This window comes from Salarias fasciatus, chromosome 12 (assembly GCF_902148845.1).
Source record: "Salarias fasciatus chromosome 12, fSalaFa1.1, whole genome shotgun sequence".
In the NCBI taxonomy this organism is placed as follows: Eukaryota; Metazoa; Chordata; class Actinopteri; order Blenniiformes; family Blenniidae; genus Salarias; species Salarias fasciatus.
In genome coordinates, this window is record NC_043756.1 from 6,914,487 (window position 1) to 6,930,734 (window position 16,248).

General features: G+C 43.0%; 1 protein-coding gene across 2 annotated transcripts; it reads right to left on the reverse strand.

Moving 5' to 3' along the window:
- Positions 1–676: 676 nt before the first annotated feature.
- On the reverse strand, positions 677–14,750 carry zbtb34 (zinc finger and BTB domain containing 34). Of its 2 annotated transcripts, none has more exons than XM_030104709.1 (2): positions 14,593–14,750; positions 677–6,807 (listed from the first exon to the last, which is right to left on the reverse strand). In XM_030104709.1, exon 2 carries the CDS (start codon positions 6,772–6,774, stop codon positions 5,257–5,259), a length of 1,518 nt encoding a protein of 505 aa, XP_029960569.1. In that variant the 5' UTR covers positions 6,775–6,807; positions 14,593–14,750; the 3' UTR covers positions 677–5,256. The 2 variants fall into 2 exon arrangements, with proteins under 2 accessions (XP_029960569.1, XP_029960568.1); XM_030104708.1 differs by having other exon boundaries at positions 14,511–14,750.
- Between the last annotated feature and the right edge of the window lie 1,498 nt (positions 14,751–16,248).

Consider the following 16,248-nt stretch of genomic DNA (forward strand, 5'->3'; position numbering starts at 1 on the left):
CTCTGGCTCCCTCTGGAGGGTCAGAGTTGCACACTCGTCCCTCCGGACGGCGCTCACATCCACAAACACTCCAGTGTCACTTCGGACACGCAGCCCCTCCCTCCTTCATTATTTAGCTTTTCATGCGCGTGTACATCTGAGAGACAAAGAAAAGACAAATCGGAGCCAAATCAGCGTCTTTATTTTACAAACGCATTATTCTATTGACATTTTTTTTATATCATAAAAAAGCAATTTACAAGCTTAAGAACCAAAATGAAGCAGCACAGAATGATTATGAGTAAAATATATAATTTGAATAAATATATTTCATTTCATGCTATAAAATAAATTCATAAATGGCAATAGATACAACGTCAGCTCTAGCTAGCTTCATTTACTTCATAGTTGTACAAAACAGTAGAGTTCTGAGGTTCACAGTTGGGTTGTGAGGTTGTGTGTAGAGTGGACAAAACGGGAGGCGGGACGCCTCTGCCGCCATGCCGGGGTTCACCGTCTCCAGCGCACCTCGAGCGTCGGCTCCGTGGAAAATATGGGCTCATTGAGACCTTGAGGCAGAATGTTTGGGAACCACTGACTGAGGACTTGTTTCCCCACCTGAAGAGAAGTGCACAATTATACTACGGACATAGAACGCATGTCCAATGAGACCACTTTTAACACTAAATACCCTGAGTTCTAACTTTTTCTTCTTCTTTTTTTTTTTTTTTTTTTTTTGCCTTATCATCAAATACATGAGCCGGAGACAATGCAGTGCAGAGCCACAGGAGTTAAAGAAAGTTTCCCCCTCTAATCCAGAACGACTGCGACTACTGTCTCGGTGCCGGAGGAGAGGATGGAGATCAGTGAACCTGGACATGCCCGCAGATCACCTGCTCCCAAACAGTGGCTTTACAGCCCAAAGATCCCTTTCATTATATGACTCAGCTGGAGGCGCAACTCTGAACAGTGCCACTGAGTATCCATGACTGAACCACGCGCTCAGTTCCTTTGTTGCAGTTTACTGACTACCACTGGATTTTTTTTTTTTTTTTTTTTTGACGAGCATTTCGAACAATCAGCAAGCAACACCACTTTGTGTTTTCTTTTTCTTTTTTCCCAAAAGAGGGAGTCGACCTGTCCAAAGTTTCAGAAAATATATAAAAAATAAATCGATATCAAATTGTCCTGGTCCTTATTCGATTCATCAGCTCCCTGACATTCATTTTGTTGGATATATGACAGGCCAATATTTCAATAGGCTTGATGATCCCAATACACCACTTTCGCTTTTTTTAAAAAGGTTATTGCTTCTTTCTTTTTTTTTTTTTTGTTGTTTCAATAATACACAGTGGACAGAAACTGACAGAAAAGCTATGGAAGACTTACGATTTTTTTCTAAGCCTGTATCAGTGTTCGTAAACTACCTGAAGTGAGTTTCTTATAAAAGGAATAGGACGAGCTGCAATTTCAAAAAAGTAGTCTGACAGCCTTCCTTGTAAACACTTCCTTTTGATTACTTGTGGCCCAAAAACGCGTCTGCTGTTGCTCTCAGAGGGCTGGACCTAAGAGTCGACAGAGAGCCGGGTTGAGTGTGTGTCAAGTTCAGTTGGTTCTGTACGGATGCGAGTAATCGTAGTTCATTAATAGAGTTTGAACAACCAGCAACCCCCCCTTTCATCCACCAATAACAAATACATGGACTTCTTCGCTCATTTGATGAGGAGAAAATTAAAAAAAAAAAGAAAAAAAAAAGCACCATTTAAAGGGGAAAGGTCCCAAATAAAGTGATTGAGGCCATTGTAGCTGAGTTCCTTACAGGTAACTACGGAGATAACTAGACTTCCTGGATGGAACTAGTATGGACTTAACAAAAAAATAAAATAAGAACTGTTAAGTGCGCAATCAATGACACAAATTACAATTAAGCAAAAACAAATTCATTGGCATTTTTATACAATTTTGTGATTGAGCAACGTGCATTTCAGCTACAGTATATGAGGGTAAGCTTTCATCTGCACAGATGTTCAGTTAACGCTCTGCTGGAAGCTCGGGGCGGTTCTTCACCTGCCTGATAATCCGAGAGAACCGAGAGGAGGCGGAGCCGCGATCTCCTCCCTTCGCTAAAACGCCTTGTTAACTACAGTACGTTGCTTCGATTGTCCTCAAGACTGTAGAGAGGAAGGATACAGTATCGTCTCTGGATGTGAGGTTTCACTGCTTGCAGACAACAAGTCCGCCTCGTCTGATTGTAGTTAGTTGCTACGAAATCGAGTTAAATCAGTGGACTGTTACACAGAACAAAAAAAAAAAAAAAAAAAAAAAAAAAAAAAACGACTTGAATCAAAGGCTTGAGCTGAGAATACAACAGAACAGACGAGGATGGCATGGATTCATTTCTATTCATTCTTGGTTCTACTTCACAATAACAGAAGGCGGCCATATTTTATTGTAATCTCTTTTTGATTCATCTCAAAGTGAAAGAGGCACAGCAATCTAAGTGCCAGGATCTAAAGTATAAAGCTTGTGGCAAGGCACTAAGTGTAAAATGCCACTTTTTGTGAAGTATTTTCTCTTTTTTGTTGTTGTTGTTGTTGTTTTTTACATTGGCTTTCAGGAATTACAATACCTATTGCACAACTTTTATCATGTCAGCTTCTGTATGGCTTTATCGAGGATGCTGCTTCTGACTTTGCTACTTGACGCATGAGCAAATTGTTCAAATTTTACACAAATGATTGTTTTAAGCTGGGGAACATACATTCCTTCGTAAATAGCACTGAACCAGGCCTACATTAAAATCAGGAACCTGTTCTTCGTAAAGAGCATTCAATTCTGCAATACAGTCGAAATTTACCATTGAAAATCACTCGCTAGTCTTTGGTGTGGTCTCTTGGCACAAAAACTCTTTCGTTTGTACCTTTCTTTTTTTTTTCACAAAATACCAAAGGGCAACAAAAAAAAAAAAAGAAAGGGCTGAGGAGTCAAAGACTGATTTCGCTGAGGTCAGATTAGTTGATAATCCTGTACATCACATCAGTGGCTGAAACAAATAAACCTGGTAAACATTCACCTAGAAAGTACTGTTCAGGCTGACAGAGTGTGGATGCTGATGGACAAAAAAAGTGTTTAAGGATCAATTCGTACACAAAAAAAAAATCCCTCCCCCCCTTAGAAAAGCTAGCTAAACCGAGTTATGCGAAACTCCCCACATTTTGGTTCGCTATCTGAACTGTCAACTGACGGCGACGGCAACATTCAGAGGAAGAAAGCGACCGCGCTCCGCGTGAGAGGAGGCACGAGCAACGAAACACCAGGTTCCCCCACCGAGCGCACGCAAAACAGAAAAGTATGAGAAAGAAAAAATAAAATAAAACAATCAGCTAATGTTCAATTCATTGACACAAGTTCCAGATGGGCAGAGTAAAAAGCGTGAAGCGAGAGCTCTGTGGTAAAGGCATTTAACAATCTGGATGGCAAACAGGAGAGCGGGATATCGCGGAAGGAAGCACCCAGCTGAGCTTTAAAATAATCCATCAGGCCTCTCACCTCTGAATTTAGACTTTATACCACAAAGAACAATAAAAACAAGTTAATGTTTAAACATCACTCTCATCTCTGACCCAGATCGTTTGAAATTTATGCAGAATGAGGCAGGCTGTCATCTGCACCACTTGTAGCCGGTGTTATTTCCGTGACTGCAGAGTTTCGCTAAAGTTCACAACATTTTCCCCGCCGCCGTGAAACGACAGAAATTAGCACGTTTAATCACCGGGATGGCGCCCGGCCCACCCATTAACTCTGCAAAGTGCATCGATACTTTGGATTGCCGGCTGCCTCTCAGCCGGAATCTGGCTCTGCCACATCTGACGGCCTCGACGGGGAGGATCCACAGAGAAGAAAAACACGTCCCCAATCTGCATTCGACGCCAAACAACTGAGAAGACGAGGATCACAGATCATTTTGTCTCATCGCGCGAGTTTGGACACGAAGAAAACCAGAGCTCTTTCGAAAAACGGAAGAAAAAAACCATGTCACAATGGCTGCAGTTCCTTTGTTCTTTCTGTTTGCATATTGTTCAGACTAGTACACTATAGTGATTTATGTGAACAGTTTCAGAGCTGTTCCTGCTGTGCTGAGTTGACAATGACCGCTCTCGCCTCTGCGAGACGAAGAGCATTAAATTGGAAGCCTACCTCAGGACAAAACAAGTACAATTACAATAGTCGTGTATAAAATCGCCAAAGGTATAGAGGAATACAAATACCTTTCACTGTGTGGACATTATTCACCCATTAAATGGGTGGCAGTATCTAAAAGCACGCCTTGGCCGAAAGAGCGAGACCACCAGTAGTGATGAGAGAGAAAATCCTGACGTGTTCGGGAGAACAAATGTTACAAGACAGCAAGCTTGTATCTTGAGAAATAACAGGGCCATTCTCTTACTCTATTCTCCACATTTTGCCGAAAGCACACAAGTAAGCTAGCAAATTTTTAATGCACTCCTAACATAGCACCTTCTTAAGCATCATTTTAACCTGGCTGACCGTGAAACATTTTACAAGGACTTTGTCTCGGATCCATACAATCAGCAAGGAATATTTCCCCGAAGTATCAAGGCTTTGTGTCGAAAGACCAGGAGATTCTTTACAGGGTTTGGCAATAAAGGTTCTATACATATACAACCTAAAACGGATTCAAACGGTGAAAACAGGTGTGCCTGGTAGGTTCTTGGCTATGAGGTAGAACCCGGTGAGTTTTGTTAACGCTGAAATACTGTCTGTTATGAGTATGTAGTTGTGTTATGAGGTATTGAACGGATATGTCACACGAAGCTTTGCACTGGCAGAAAAATCATTCCTTGTGAGTAAGTGACCTCCTGTGGCCACATGTGCAAAAACAGGTCAGGTAAAAAGGTGATATGACAAGCATCTTACCAGAGCTTTCACATTATCAATTATTGCAACATGCCTATATAACTCTGTAAATATGTTTAAAAAACATGGAAAGATAAAAAGAGAAATCAACCAAGGGGGTCTTGATTATTGGGACCTCCTTAAAAATAGTAAGTTGTTACTCCCTTTGCTTGAAAGATTAAAATTTCTAAAAAGCACCCATTTTCTCTCCGCATTAGCTTCTAACTTCCACAAACAGACAGAAACCCTTGACACAAGAAACGTCCATAGTAGAGGGAGCAAATTAAAAAAAAAGAAGAGAGTCCTTTAACTTGAGTTGAAAGAAACATTTCTTAAAGCTTCCTTAACCTGAAGCAGGACCTAAAAATCACACCGCGACGCTTGAGCCTCCTCCGGACTGCATTTCGAACTCTCCTCTATATCGTTGGCTGGTGCCTCTTCTGCATATTGCGCCTCAAAGGCCATGCCCTCCGACGCCTCCTCTTGGTCCTTCTGACCTGAGCTTCCCTCCGTCCTCTCTGGAGAGTCCGTGTGATTGTTGCCTTCCGAGGCTCCCATGTGCTTCTTCCTCAGGTGCTGGTTAAGGGTGCCCTGAAACGGGAAGCATTTGCCGCAGATCTGACAGTGGAAGGGCTTGTTGTCCGTGTGGCCACGGATGTGGTACTCCAGCTGGTCTTTCCTCGTGTACTTTTTGCCACAGAACTTACAAACGAACGGGGTGATTCCCATGTGCAGGCGCATGTGGCGATCCAGGCTCCCTTTCTGGTTGAAGGTCTTCCCACAGTAGATGCAAATGAGTCTCTCGTTGTACGGGTACCACTGGCTCCGCAGGCTGCGCTCTCGTACGTCGTTCTCTAATCCCACGGGCCCCACGGCGGGCTCGCCGTCTTCCGAGCCCGGCTTGATGTGGCTCAGCACCCCGGCCGGGATGGCCAGCGGGCGCTTGGCCCTGGCCCGCCCGCCCCTGAAGCCGCTGAGCATGGAACGCGAGGGACTGGAACTGCTGAGGTTGACGAAGCACGGGGAGGACAGCCCTGAGTAAGAATAGGCAGCAGGCTGGATGACCGGACCGTAGGACCCCACGCTGACCGCCAGTACCTGCTCCCCGTCCACCAGCTCGGTGTGGTAGCCGTCGTCGCCGGCGGAGGAGCTGTCGGAGTAGGTGGGCCTGTCGGTCTTCTCTATCTTCACGTGCACGTCCGTCACCTGGCCGTCTTTCCCGATCAGCTCCACTTGCTCCGTCTCTCCTTCCATGGGCGCGTCGTGCTCGGACACGCTGTCGCTGCTGCCCCGGTCCGACTGGCCCTCCTCCGGCTGCTGCCGCGCCCGGCCGAGGCCTTTCCCCGCCAGCTCGTGCCCTGCCTGACCGTGTCGGGAGTAGTACGGGGGGGAGATCTGGGTAGGGTTTATAAAGAGGCTGCTGTCGTTGACCCCGTTGCGGCTGCTTTGCAAGTTGTCCTTGTCTGGGCTGCAGACGCTCACTGGGAGGCTGATCTTGGAATGGATGCTCTCCAGGATCTGGGTGCACTTGTCGATGATGGCCTGCATCTGCAGGAAGCTGGCAGCGGTCAGGAAACTGATGATGTCCTTGAGCTGCAGGGACATGTGACCCGTGTAGCAGAACGCGAGGAGCTGCTCGAACACCTCGGGGCTTTTGATGACCGAAATGGAAAGGCCACTCATGGTGCTGAGGGATGAGTGGTCGCGGAAGTAGGGTGAACTAGCTGCCAGGACAGCCTTGTGAGCGCGAAACGGCTGCCCCTGAATGTGAACGATGATGTCGCACAACTTCCCTTGCAGCCGCAACTCGTTGAGTTGGGTCAGAACAGTGTTACTGAACTCCGGCACATCAAACTCGATGTAGCTGCCGTCGTCCATTTCTTGGATATGTTTCTCCAGTTTGCCGACAGCCTGAAGAGAGAAAGAGAGAGAAAAAAAATACATAAGTTTCAAATCAATACTTTTTTTGTTTTTTTTTTTTTTTACTTTACAATACCTCTTATACAACATAGGATCACACAAGTTTTGATGTTCTGGTTCCACGTTATGGTCATTTTGCAGGATGTAGTTCATAATGCCGTTCAACTGCGACTACAATCAGGTACATCTCCAAAAAAATATATAAATATCTATGCAGGTTAATAGTTATCTGTATAAACCCAAGAGGTCATGGTTTTCTATTATAAATGTGACAATTACAATAACTTGTTATCAAAAATAAATCAGTATTTACTTCAGAAGGAAATTACCGTTTTTCAATAAATGTAGTAACAATGTATAAATCCAATCAACTTCTATAATTTAAGAGATAAAAAAGCAGATCACTGGATAATCCACTGTTCATTTCATGAATTCTGTTTATTTCTCACCTTGTTATTCATTATTACTTAAAGGAAAAAAAAGGGAAGCTAATGACTGAAGTACGTGAACAGACTGCACGGGGCTGAACAGAATGTTCCGTGCTGTACGCACACTGACTGTGGTGAGGCGTAGCAGTCACGTGAGCGAAACCATAAAGGTATATACACTTCATCTGGCACAGAAAGAAGAAAATCTGGTTCTTCTTGGAAGGCGAGTGAGCACCAACTGTTACTTAAACTGCCTGACAAAGCCTTTCTCATAACTGTAGAAAAAGCGAGTGCCAAGGGCAACGTGGGCTTTTTTAATTGCCTAATTGTAACCAACGTAATTGTTCATCCTCTCATTCCTATGGAGCGTATGTGCCAAATGCCTCTCCCTGAATGAATGTTTCATGGTACTGATGTTCAGGCTTTAAAATGCCTTTTGTAAGTGGCTCGATGCAGCACACTCTGATGCACCTGCATGTGGCATGCTGGCCGTACAAGTTCAGATACCAGCATGAGATATGGATGAAAGAAAATGTATTAATAATCTCAACTAAAGAACGGAAATACCTGTCTGGTAGATTTTTTTTTACATTTTCACATCCCATTGGAAAGCTCCTTTATTGCAATTAAAAATGGTGCAATCTGTGGAAGTATTTGTGGGATAAACAGCAGAAATTAGTAATACAAATCTGCTAAAAATCCAAGAATTAAGTCAAAAAGAGAGGGATGCTGAAGAGAAAAGAGATTTCAAGAGGAAACTGCAACCAGTGGCAATCGAAAATCTCCGCTCTGTGACCAAATAATCAACACTTGCCCCACACAGAGGGGGGTTTATCAGACACCAGTTGCACAACTTGGGAGTGGAGAGGATGGGACGCCCTGCTGGCAGTCCCGACCTCAACCCTGGGAACACTGGGATGAGTTTGGGCATGCTGTTCAACGTATAAGAACCAGCACCGATACAACGATTTGTGTGCTGTTTAATTAAACCACTTAGGAACACTGCAAAACAAGTATTACATTCCATTACGCCGACTGCAATAACTTCGTGTTTGCGTATGTAAATACTCTCCATTTCAAGGGTATCAAACATAAGGCCCATGGGCCAAAACTGACTTACAAACAGCTCCAATCTGACCCGACAAACAACCAAGCAAATGGCCAAAATTTCAAAGAAACCATTGATTTTCTTCTTTTTTAACATATTTCTTAAGAGCAGCGGACACGACACAAGAATGGGACCAGAGCTGGGATATCGGTGATGCTGCTATGAATGGGAACTGCCTCGTTGTTAGCAAACTAGCCTCAAAGCCATGCTGTGTGAGTAAGCATGCAAAAACCTCCATAATGCAACAGCGAGAGGATGTTTCTGACATTTCACTGTATTTTTCCACCAGAAGGTATCCTTAAAATTAGAGATGTTCCGATACCATTTTTTGCCTCCCGATACCGATACTTATACAGTTGGTATTGGCCGATACCGAGTACTGATCAGATACCAGTATACTATAAAATAATACCGTGCCACGCCTGCATGACTGTCACATGATTATCACTGTGGTAAGGCCTGGCTCAGGTTAAACTCTCTAAAACATGAATCAATACAGCAAATTCAAGGCATTTGTTTTTAAATAGAACAGTATAAAAACTTTATAGTGCAAATGCAATTGAACTAAATCAATCTTGGAATAATTATTTTCAATAACTTAAAGCGCAGCCCCAATATTTTTAAATTAAAAGGGAATTTAAACAGAACAATATTAAACAGTAGTGCAACGACAACTTAAAGCTTGTGTCCGGAGTTTCCGTTCGTTTCCAATGTATGTATCATTTTTCAACAGAGCTTCAATGTGTCAGTCTGGTTCGATACTATAATGTAATATTAGCATAAAGCAAAATAAAAATTTATTTATGAGCCCCGCCTTCGTCTCATAGACCCCCATGTTATCCGAAAAAGCGCCGGTCAGCTTCAGCCAATAGATTTCGAGCGTCCGCCTTGTCATGCTGTCAATCAAAGTGTGCACGCAGCCAGAGAGCACGGCCGCTCGCCCAGGCAGAGGTGAGTTAGCTCCGCAGCAGCCGCCCCGCTTACCTCGGATATATCCACTGTCTGCTGAACATCCACAGTAAACAGCTAAACATGTAGGATGCTGTAGGACTCAGAGGCTCTCATTTTCACCCAAGGGATAATAGCGTGCACAACTAAAGGGGAGTGGCTTGGTCGCTCATGAAAGCAGAGGGAGGGCGGAACCGAGACGTTGGATTAAAAAAAAAAAACCTCTCTCCTTCAAAACTCCGGACACGAGCTTTAAATAAATCTAGGAATATATGTTGTTGCATTTTTAAATGAAAGTGCAGACACAATATTGTAAAATGAAGGCTTTAGATAAAACAGTATAAATAACAGTAGAGCAACAGTAACTTAATAAACAAATCTAGAAATATTTTTTTTAATTAGGGTGCAAACATAACATAGTAAAATGAACAAGGCATTTAAATAGAACAGCAAAAAAATAGTTTAACAGCAACTTAAAAGATTACTTTCCAAAATGTTATAGTCCAAAACCAACCTATGAAGTCACATTCAAAATATAAAAATCCAAACAGCAGAAGCTGCACTCTAAACAAAAAAATAGGCTTCTTTAAAGCCTCAAGAACAAGCCGCAAGAACTTCTCAAGAACAGCAAGTTGCAGCACAGTGGCGCGGCAAAGAACTGTGTCAGAGCTAACGACCAGCAGATGGCGGTAGTGCAACCAATGGAATACAAGCTGCTGCTCTTCTTACAGAAGAAGAAGAAGAAGTGCCAGTGCTAACGGAGCTAAAGGAGCTAACGGAGCTGACGGAGCTGACGGAGCTCACGGAGCTTACCAGTAAATAGATTACTAATTTAATTAATGACGTGGTATCGGATCGGTGCCTGGACTCCAAGACTCGCCGATACCGATGCCAGCATTTTCGGCAGTATCGGCGCAATTTCCGATACTGGTATCGGAATCGGAACAACTCTAGTTAAAATGGGCTGTATGATTGTAGCCATTTTCCATAGTCATACTGGTAGTTTGGTTTTGTGAAAATATAGACATTTTCCTCACATATACACCCCTATACAACCCTGACTCTGGCAAAATTTGTATTTCAACATTTTTTACACAAAATTGCAATATGCGATATATGCCTGATGTATTTTTTATTTTCCTCAAATTTTTTCCCACACAGAAAAATTGTAGGTCCAAGTCACTAACAAACTGCAATACAGGTGCACAAAATAAACACATGAATTCCACAGAAACAGTGACAACACAAGCATAAAAATGCAATATACTCAATATAAGTACAATTTCAACACCAGGCCAGTTTTAAGCTCTGTTTCCTGATCCGAAATACAGTGCGACATCTCTTTCAATCCTGCAAGTCATTTCGCTATATATCTTTATTTTTTTATAGCCCATAACTAGGCACAATAAACTTTAAACTTAAAGGTTATTATGGCACTATTGTACCAGTCTGGTCCACTCAGTTGGTTTGAATGTGGAACCTGAACTAAAACCTGTTTGACTCTCCTGTTCTGATTGGAAACCTCACAAGTTCCTGAGTGGAGCCCTCCTCTACTCTCTCGACCCATCTGCCCCTCGGTGGCAATTCAGCATTATCTTCATTGCATTGAGTCCCTGTCAGCACTTTGAGAACGTAAACACATTCTCCAGTTGCCAAAGCTTTGCCAAGACACCTGTCCAGCCAACCATATGTTCCCATCCAGGCGCAGGAGAGGGAAAGTTGCAGTAAAACATGGAGTCATGAAGAGGACTGCGTAATCTCCCCTCCCCCCACAATCAGGCTTCAAATACATCATGTTCATAGACTAAAACATACCAGTAATGGCTGCCAGCAGCATGCATACTAGATGGAGCCAAGTGGAAGGGCAGCCAAAGAATGCATTGCTCAGTAGTTGAGATGCACATGCTGAGTGAGGGTCACATGCTTGGCTCACATGGGAAAGCCGAAAATGTTTAAACTCAGCTCAAAAAATTCCATGTGTGGCTCAAGTTCCCCCGTCTGGTAATAAGCCTATCTGATGCAGCTGCTTTTATGTGTGTAGGTAAAAAAGGATGCTGAGCAGCACATTGCGAGACTTTCGGCTGACCAAAAAGATCAGCAGAAGTCTTGCGGAGACACGTCACCTCCAGCTATGTTTTCTAGACTTTGTCACTTTGACTGAAATAAAATAAAATGAAGGAAAAGAAAAGTCAGCAGGCAGTTTATGTAAGCTTTCTTCGAGATTAGCAGTATTCAGCTATTTTGAAAAATAGCTGGTGGGGCGGCCCAGACACAGGACAGAATTGCTCAACATGCAAACAAAGGTCGGGAGAGCAATTTAAAACAGACTGTAAAAAGGTGCATAAAAATAGCCTTGATTGTGGTGCACCTGAGGGAGGAGAGGTGAGAAACTCTGCTGAGTGAACAATAATGCACACTCAGAAATGTTACGGCTGAGCGGAAGATCAGCATGCCGAGCTGAATATCGCCTGCTTTGCCTTTGGGTGTGTGCGCTGTCATTTGATTTGTTTGGAGAACAGGACTGGAAGACAAGAAAATGCTCCTCTTTACAGCCAGCCGGCTCACATGCTCATCAGATGAACACAAGCAGAGCTCTTACAAAGATCTGAGCCCATGCTCATTATCTTTATCCTTTTAAAACAACCTATTACCCAGAAACTTCGAGGCACCGAAGCGAGTGAGTGGCAGAATCATATTGAGTACATCACATACTTGTTGTAGCGCTGCGACTCCCAAAGCTGAGGCTTCAACAAAAACAATACGATGAGTGGCTTATAGAATCCTAATGTAAAAAGATAAGAAGACGGCGTACACGGGAGACCCAAAGGTACTGCTCCAGCTCCATCACCCGCACTCACTGGAAGCACCAAATGATGCATTCAGATCGGAGCAGCTGGTTAAAAAGATTCTTCGTTTATCCACAACACCGACTCGCTCTTTCCCCACGTCACCGGTTTGCTGTCACCCCTGACAAAATATCTTGTTTGCAGTTTGAACTGTGCTTTTAATGTGCAGCACAAATTAACTGGGACATCGTCTGACTATTTTTTTTTTTTTTTGTAACCTAGAGCCACTCTGCAGCAATTACGCCATTGCGATCGCAGTTGGCAAATGATGCATTTGACGCAAGATCCTTAAAACAGGTTTTTATCACCACCAAATGTTCAGGTTTCGCTTCAGGTGGAAAAGAAGTCAGGCGCGACGGGCTACCATTTGCTGCTGAAATGCAGAAAGCTTCATAAAAGTCTGAAAGCAGAGCCAGTTTTACTGTAGCCCTCCTAAAACACATTCACACAAAGATTTTGACCTTCCAAATGAGTTTAGAAAAAATCAGTAGTGTATTACACTGAGTGTAACATGTTAACTAAGGACAAAGAGGAAGAACTTCACATTAGATAAGACCGTATGCCAAAGGTTATATACTGTTGTAAAACCTGGAGAATGTTTAATATCTGTAAGAACCATAGATTTGTGGAATGAGTAACCCATGTGGGTGTTTGAGAGGATGGAACGTCCTGCCAACAATTCTCACCCCGCTGAACACTTGAGACCTGCTCGGGTGTGGCGTTCATGTCAGTAACCAGCACTACCGTGTTGGCTGGTTTGTGATAAATGCCAGTTGAAGAATGAGACCCGTCCCACAGCAGTGTGTGAGGAGGGGGTGCCTGCCAAGCGGCTGTGGCTGTGTATGGTTCTTCCACACACTACTGAGGCTCCCGTTTCTAAGACTGACAGACTGTTAAATGTCCAAAATGTCTTGTTTCTAAAGAATTTTGCAAAGGACCGCTGTTTTGAAACTCTGCTGTTCATCCAACAAATCTATGCTTCTTGCAAATCTGCAACAACTTTAAAGGGAAGCAATCCAGCTCTTTCAGGGCGCAAGGTTTCTTCCCACAAAGCTATTTTGAGTATAGCATATATGAATGTGACTAAATACGGAGCATAAAATATTGCAAACTGTTGTAGGGTGAAAACTGAAGTGGACACTGCTTTGTGAAACTGCTGCTGGCACAATTACCACAAACAAGCACTGCAGGTAGACCCCAACAATTTTCTAAATAACCAGGTTACCACTGCAGACCTCACAAAAAGGTCCGGCTGTGGCTGCGTTTCCATCCACAGACCTGCCATCTAAAGGCTTTGATAGTGTCTCCTCCTTCAGAGGAACGGTGTCAGCGCCAATCCCCGAGTGAAACAGGATCAGCAGAGAGACTGGGTGGGTGCAGGGACCATAACGGGTTTGGCTGCACTCTGTTCTGACATGCCTTCAGCTACAAGTCTACGTTAATGTACAGTGTCCTGCTTATAGAAAAGGTATATTTGACATGTGAGTGCGGTGAGCGGTGCGGTGTGCAGCGGGTAAACCCAGGTGTGCCGCCGTGTGGCTGCACTTTGCCCTCACTTTGCAATCAGTTACCTGCTCGGAGTGTCGAGAGCACGCATGGTGCAGATGTAGCTGCAGGTCGCTCTCACACAAACTCAACGCGAACGGGCCCGATGCCACCTCACCCAGCCGGGTTGAAGGCGGGGGGGCTTTATGGCAGTGCACACACATACATACGCACACACACACTGCTTATAACACATATACAGCAATGATTTCACTTCACAAGGAGTGTATTAAGGAGTGTATTATCCTGCCGACTGTCCCTCTAGTTATTGCACACAATGTCGACTCGCGAAGGGAACAAATGTGCGGCGGGGTCTCAAACTTTGATGGCAGCTCCAGATGAAGGAAATCTGCCTGCTAGCGTTAAGCAGCTTGGCCATACGTCCGAAGATGATGGCTTCAGTACTGCTAGCTTCAGCAGCAAGTTGTTATAAACATTTTGCATCGACTCATTTTAGGGCCGGACCCTCCAAGTGCCGAACAGAGGCTAGCCTGCTACATAAACTAGCCCAGAGTCGAGCTTTAATTTTAGGTCAAAATGCGCAACTTTCTCGCTGACTTCACTCTTGTGCCGGCTAACATTTGGGACAGGCTATCCCCGACAATAAAACTGCTTGACAAGGTCGTATTGTCCAAGAATAGAGTTACAGCGTCGACCGCGGGTACAAAGTATGTCGGCTGTCATATGAAGCGGCTACAATGCTAGTTAGCCGCGGCTAGCGGCGATACCATATGTTTCAATGCAAACTGAAAGCTACGCGCTAGCTAGCTAGCCAGCTAGCTAACGTACGGTCATAGTAATCATTTGTCCATTACTTACACTGTGAATGCTCAGACGCGCCGACATTACAAACGCATCACGGTCACCGGTCCACGCCAAAGCCGAGGTCCACCAAACTCACCGTCTTGTTAAATTTATCACTAAACGCTGTCCATTCCCCTCAGCAGCAGCTCGCTACAGCCAGGCCTCCCCCCCTCTCCAGTCCAGATGTGTCACACAGTTGCTGCTGCAATTTTTGCATCAACAGGAAGTGTTCTTTAGGCTCTTTGCATTCATTCTATCGGCGTGTTTTGCAGCAGCCCCTCCCATGCTCATGTCACTGTTGTATACTGAGACATCATGTTCTCCATATACACCGAGACGGCGGACATTTGCATAAAAAAAGAAAGTAGAAAGTAGCCCGCAGTGTCTCCACTGATAGTTTGGAATCGATAGCGTGGTTCGATTTGTTCTCTGATCGGACTGTATCCTGGAGATCACTCTCATCTGGTTCCACTTTACAACAAAGCAGGACATGCAAATGTTGACGCACCATTGTTCTTTATTTAAATATCACATTACACGACTTTATCTACCTGACTGCCCCCCCCCCCCCCCCCCCACCTCACACACACATAAACACAAACACACACACACACACCTTTCCCCATCCACACATTCAAAGTTTAATTTCTATTTATAAAACAATTTCTGAAATGCGTCAACTTGAGAAACTCCCTTCTAAACAACTTGATAAACGCTGATCTAAGAATATGATCGTAATCACAGATCACATTACCACTTTGATTGTTTTTTTTTTCTTTTTTATCCTATTCTTTAAAAGAATTGCATAATCTATTGTTATAAACTCAGAAACCACATCATTCACTTCTCCAAACAAACCACAAGGGGGCGCCAGAGACTAAAGAGGCAAAGCATCAAGCTGCATCACTGGTCTCAAATACAACAAAAAATCTAATCGATGATAAAAATGTAAAAAAATTCATAAATAACTGAAATAAAATAAATCGCTTGGAAAGTGATGGATTTAACTCTAATTAACACAATTAGCATCTAAATTGTTCACACTTTATTATTCTTTTTTAATTAGGTGTGCAGTTTTTCATACTGTGCATCTAAAAAAATGTAAAATACATTTGAAAAGTTTTTTAAACACATTTTAATATAAGAAATAAAAAATTCCATATATTTCAGATATATTACATATGAACATAATCTTTATAATATGTAAAATCTTTACCTTTAAAACCACACGAATAATGACAATTATATCTTGAAATACTACAATACTTTATATGATTAGATGGCTTTCAGATGTTTTGACATTTTAGTGAATGTTTTACATGTAATAATGTCTGATGATCAGTACTGTTTTTGATGATATTGTGATTTCTTGAGAATCTTGTATGCTGGAAACACTGCAATGACAAATTTGTCAGTTTTTAATGATAGCCCAAAAGTCCAATAAGATCATAATTCTTCTATTCACTAAATAAAATTGCACAAGCCAAATGCACATTGTGAAAAATGTAAAATTACGACATGTTAGAAATGCATATTTGGTCCAGTTGATATATTGATCTATTTAGAACTGGTTCTAAAGATTTTTTTAAAACCGATATACTGCACATGATTATTTTCAAGAACATTCCTTATTTCCACAAGCTGTAACCACTGCAAAGTTGATTTTCTAATGAGTTTTGATCGAGGATTGAGAATTCCTTATTGTTTTTCTGTTTGTTTGTTTGTTTGTTTTTTCTAATTTCACATTCACTCA

What these genes read in the sequence shown, in the direction of transcription:
- zbtb34 (XM_030104708.1), bottom strand. Translation starts at nt 14,537, where the DNA reads ATGTCGGCGCGTCTGAGCATTCACAGT. An exon ending in CGCGTCTGAGCATTCACAGT is followed by an intron (nt 6,808 to 14,510) that starts GTAAGTAATGGA and finishes TTCTCTCTTCAG; the next exon opens with GCTGTCGGCAAACTGGAGAA.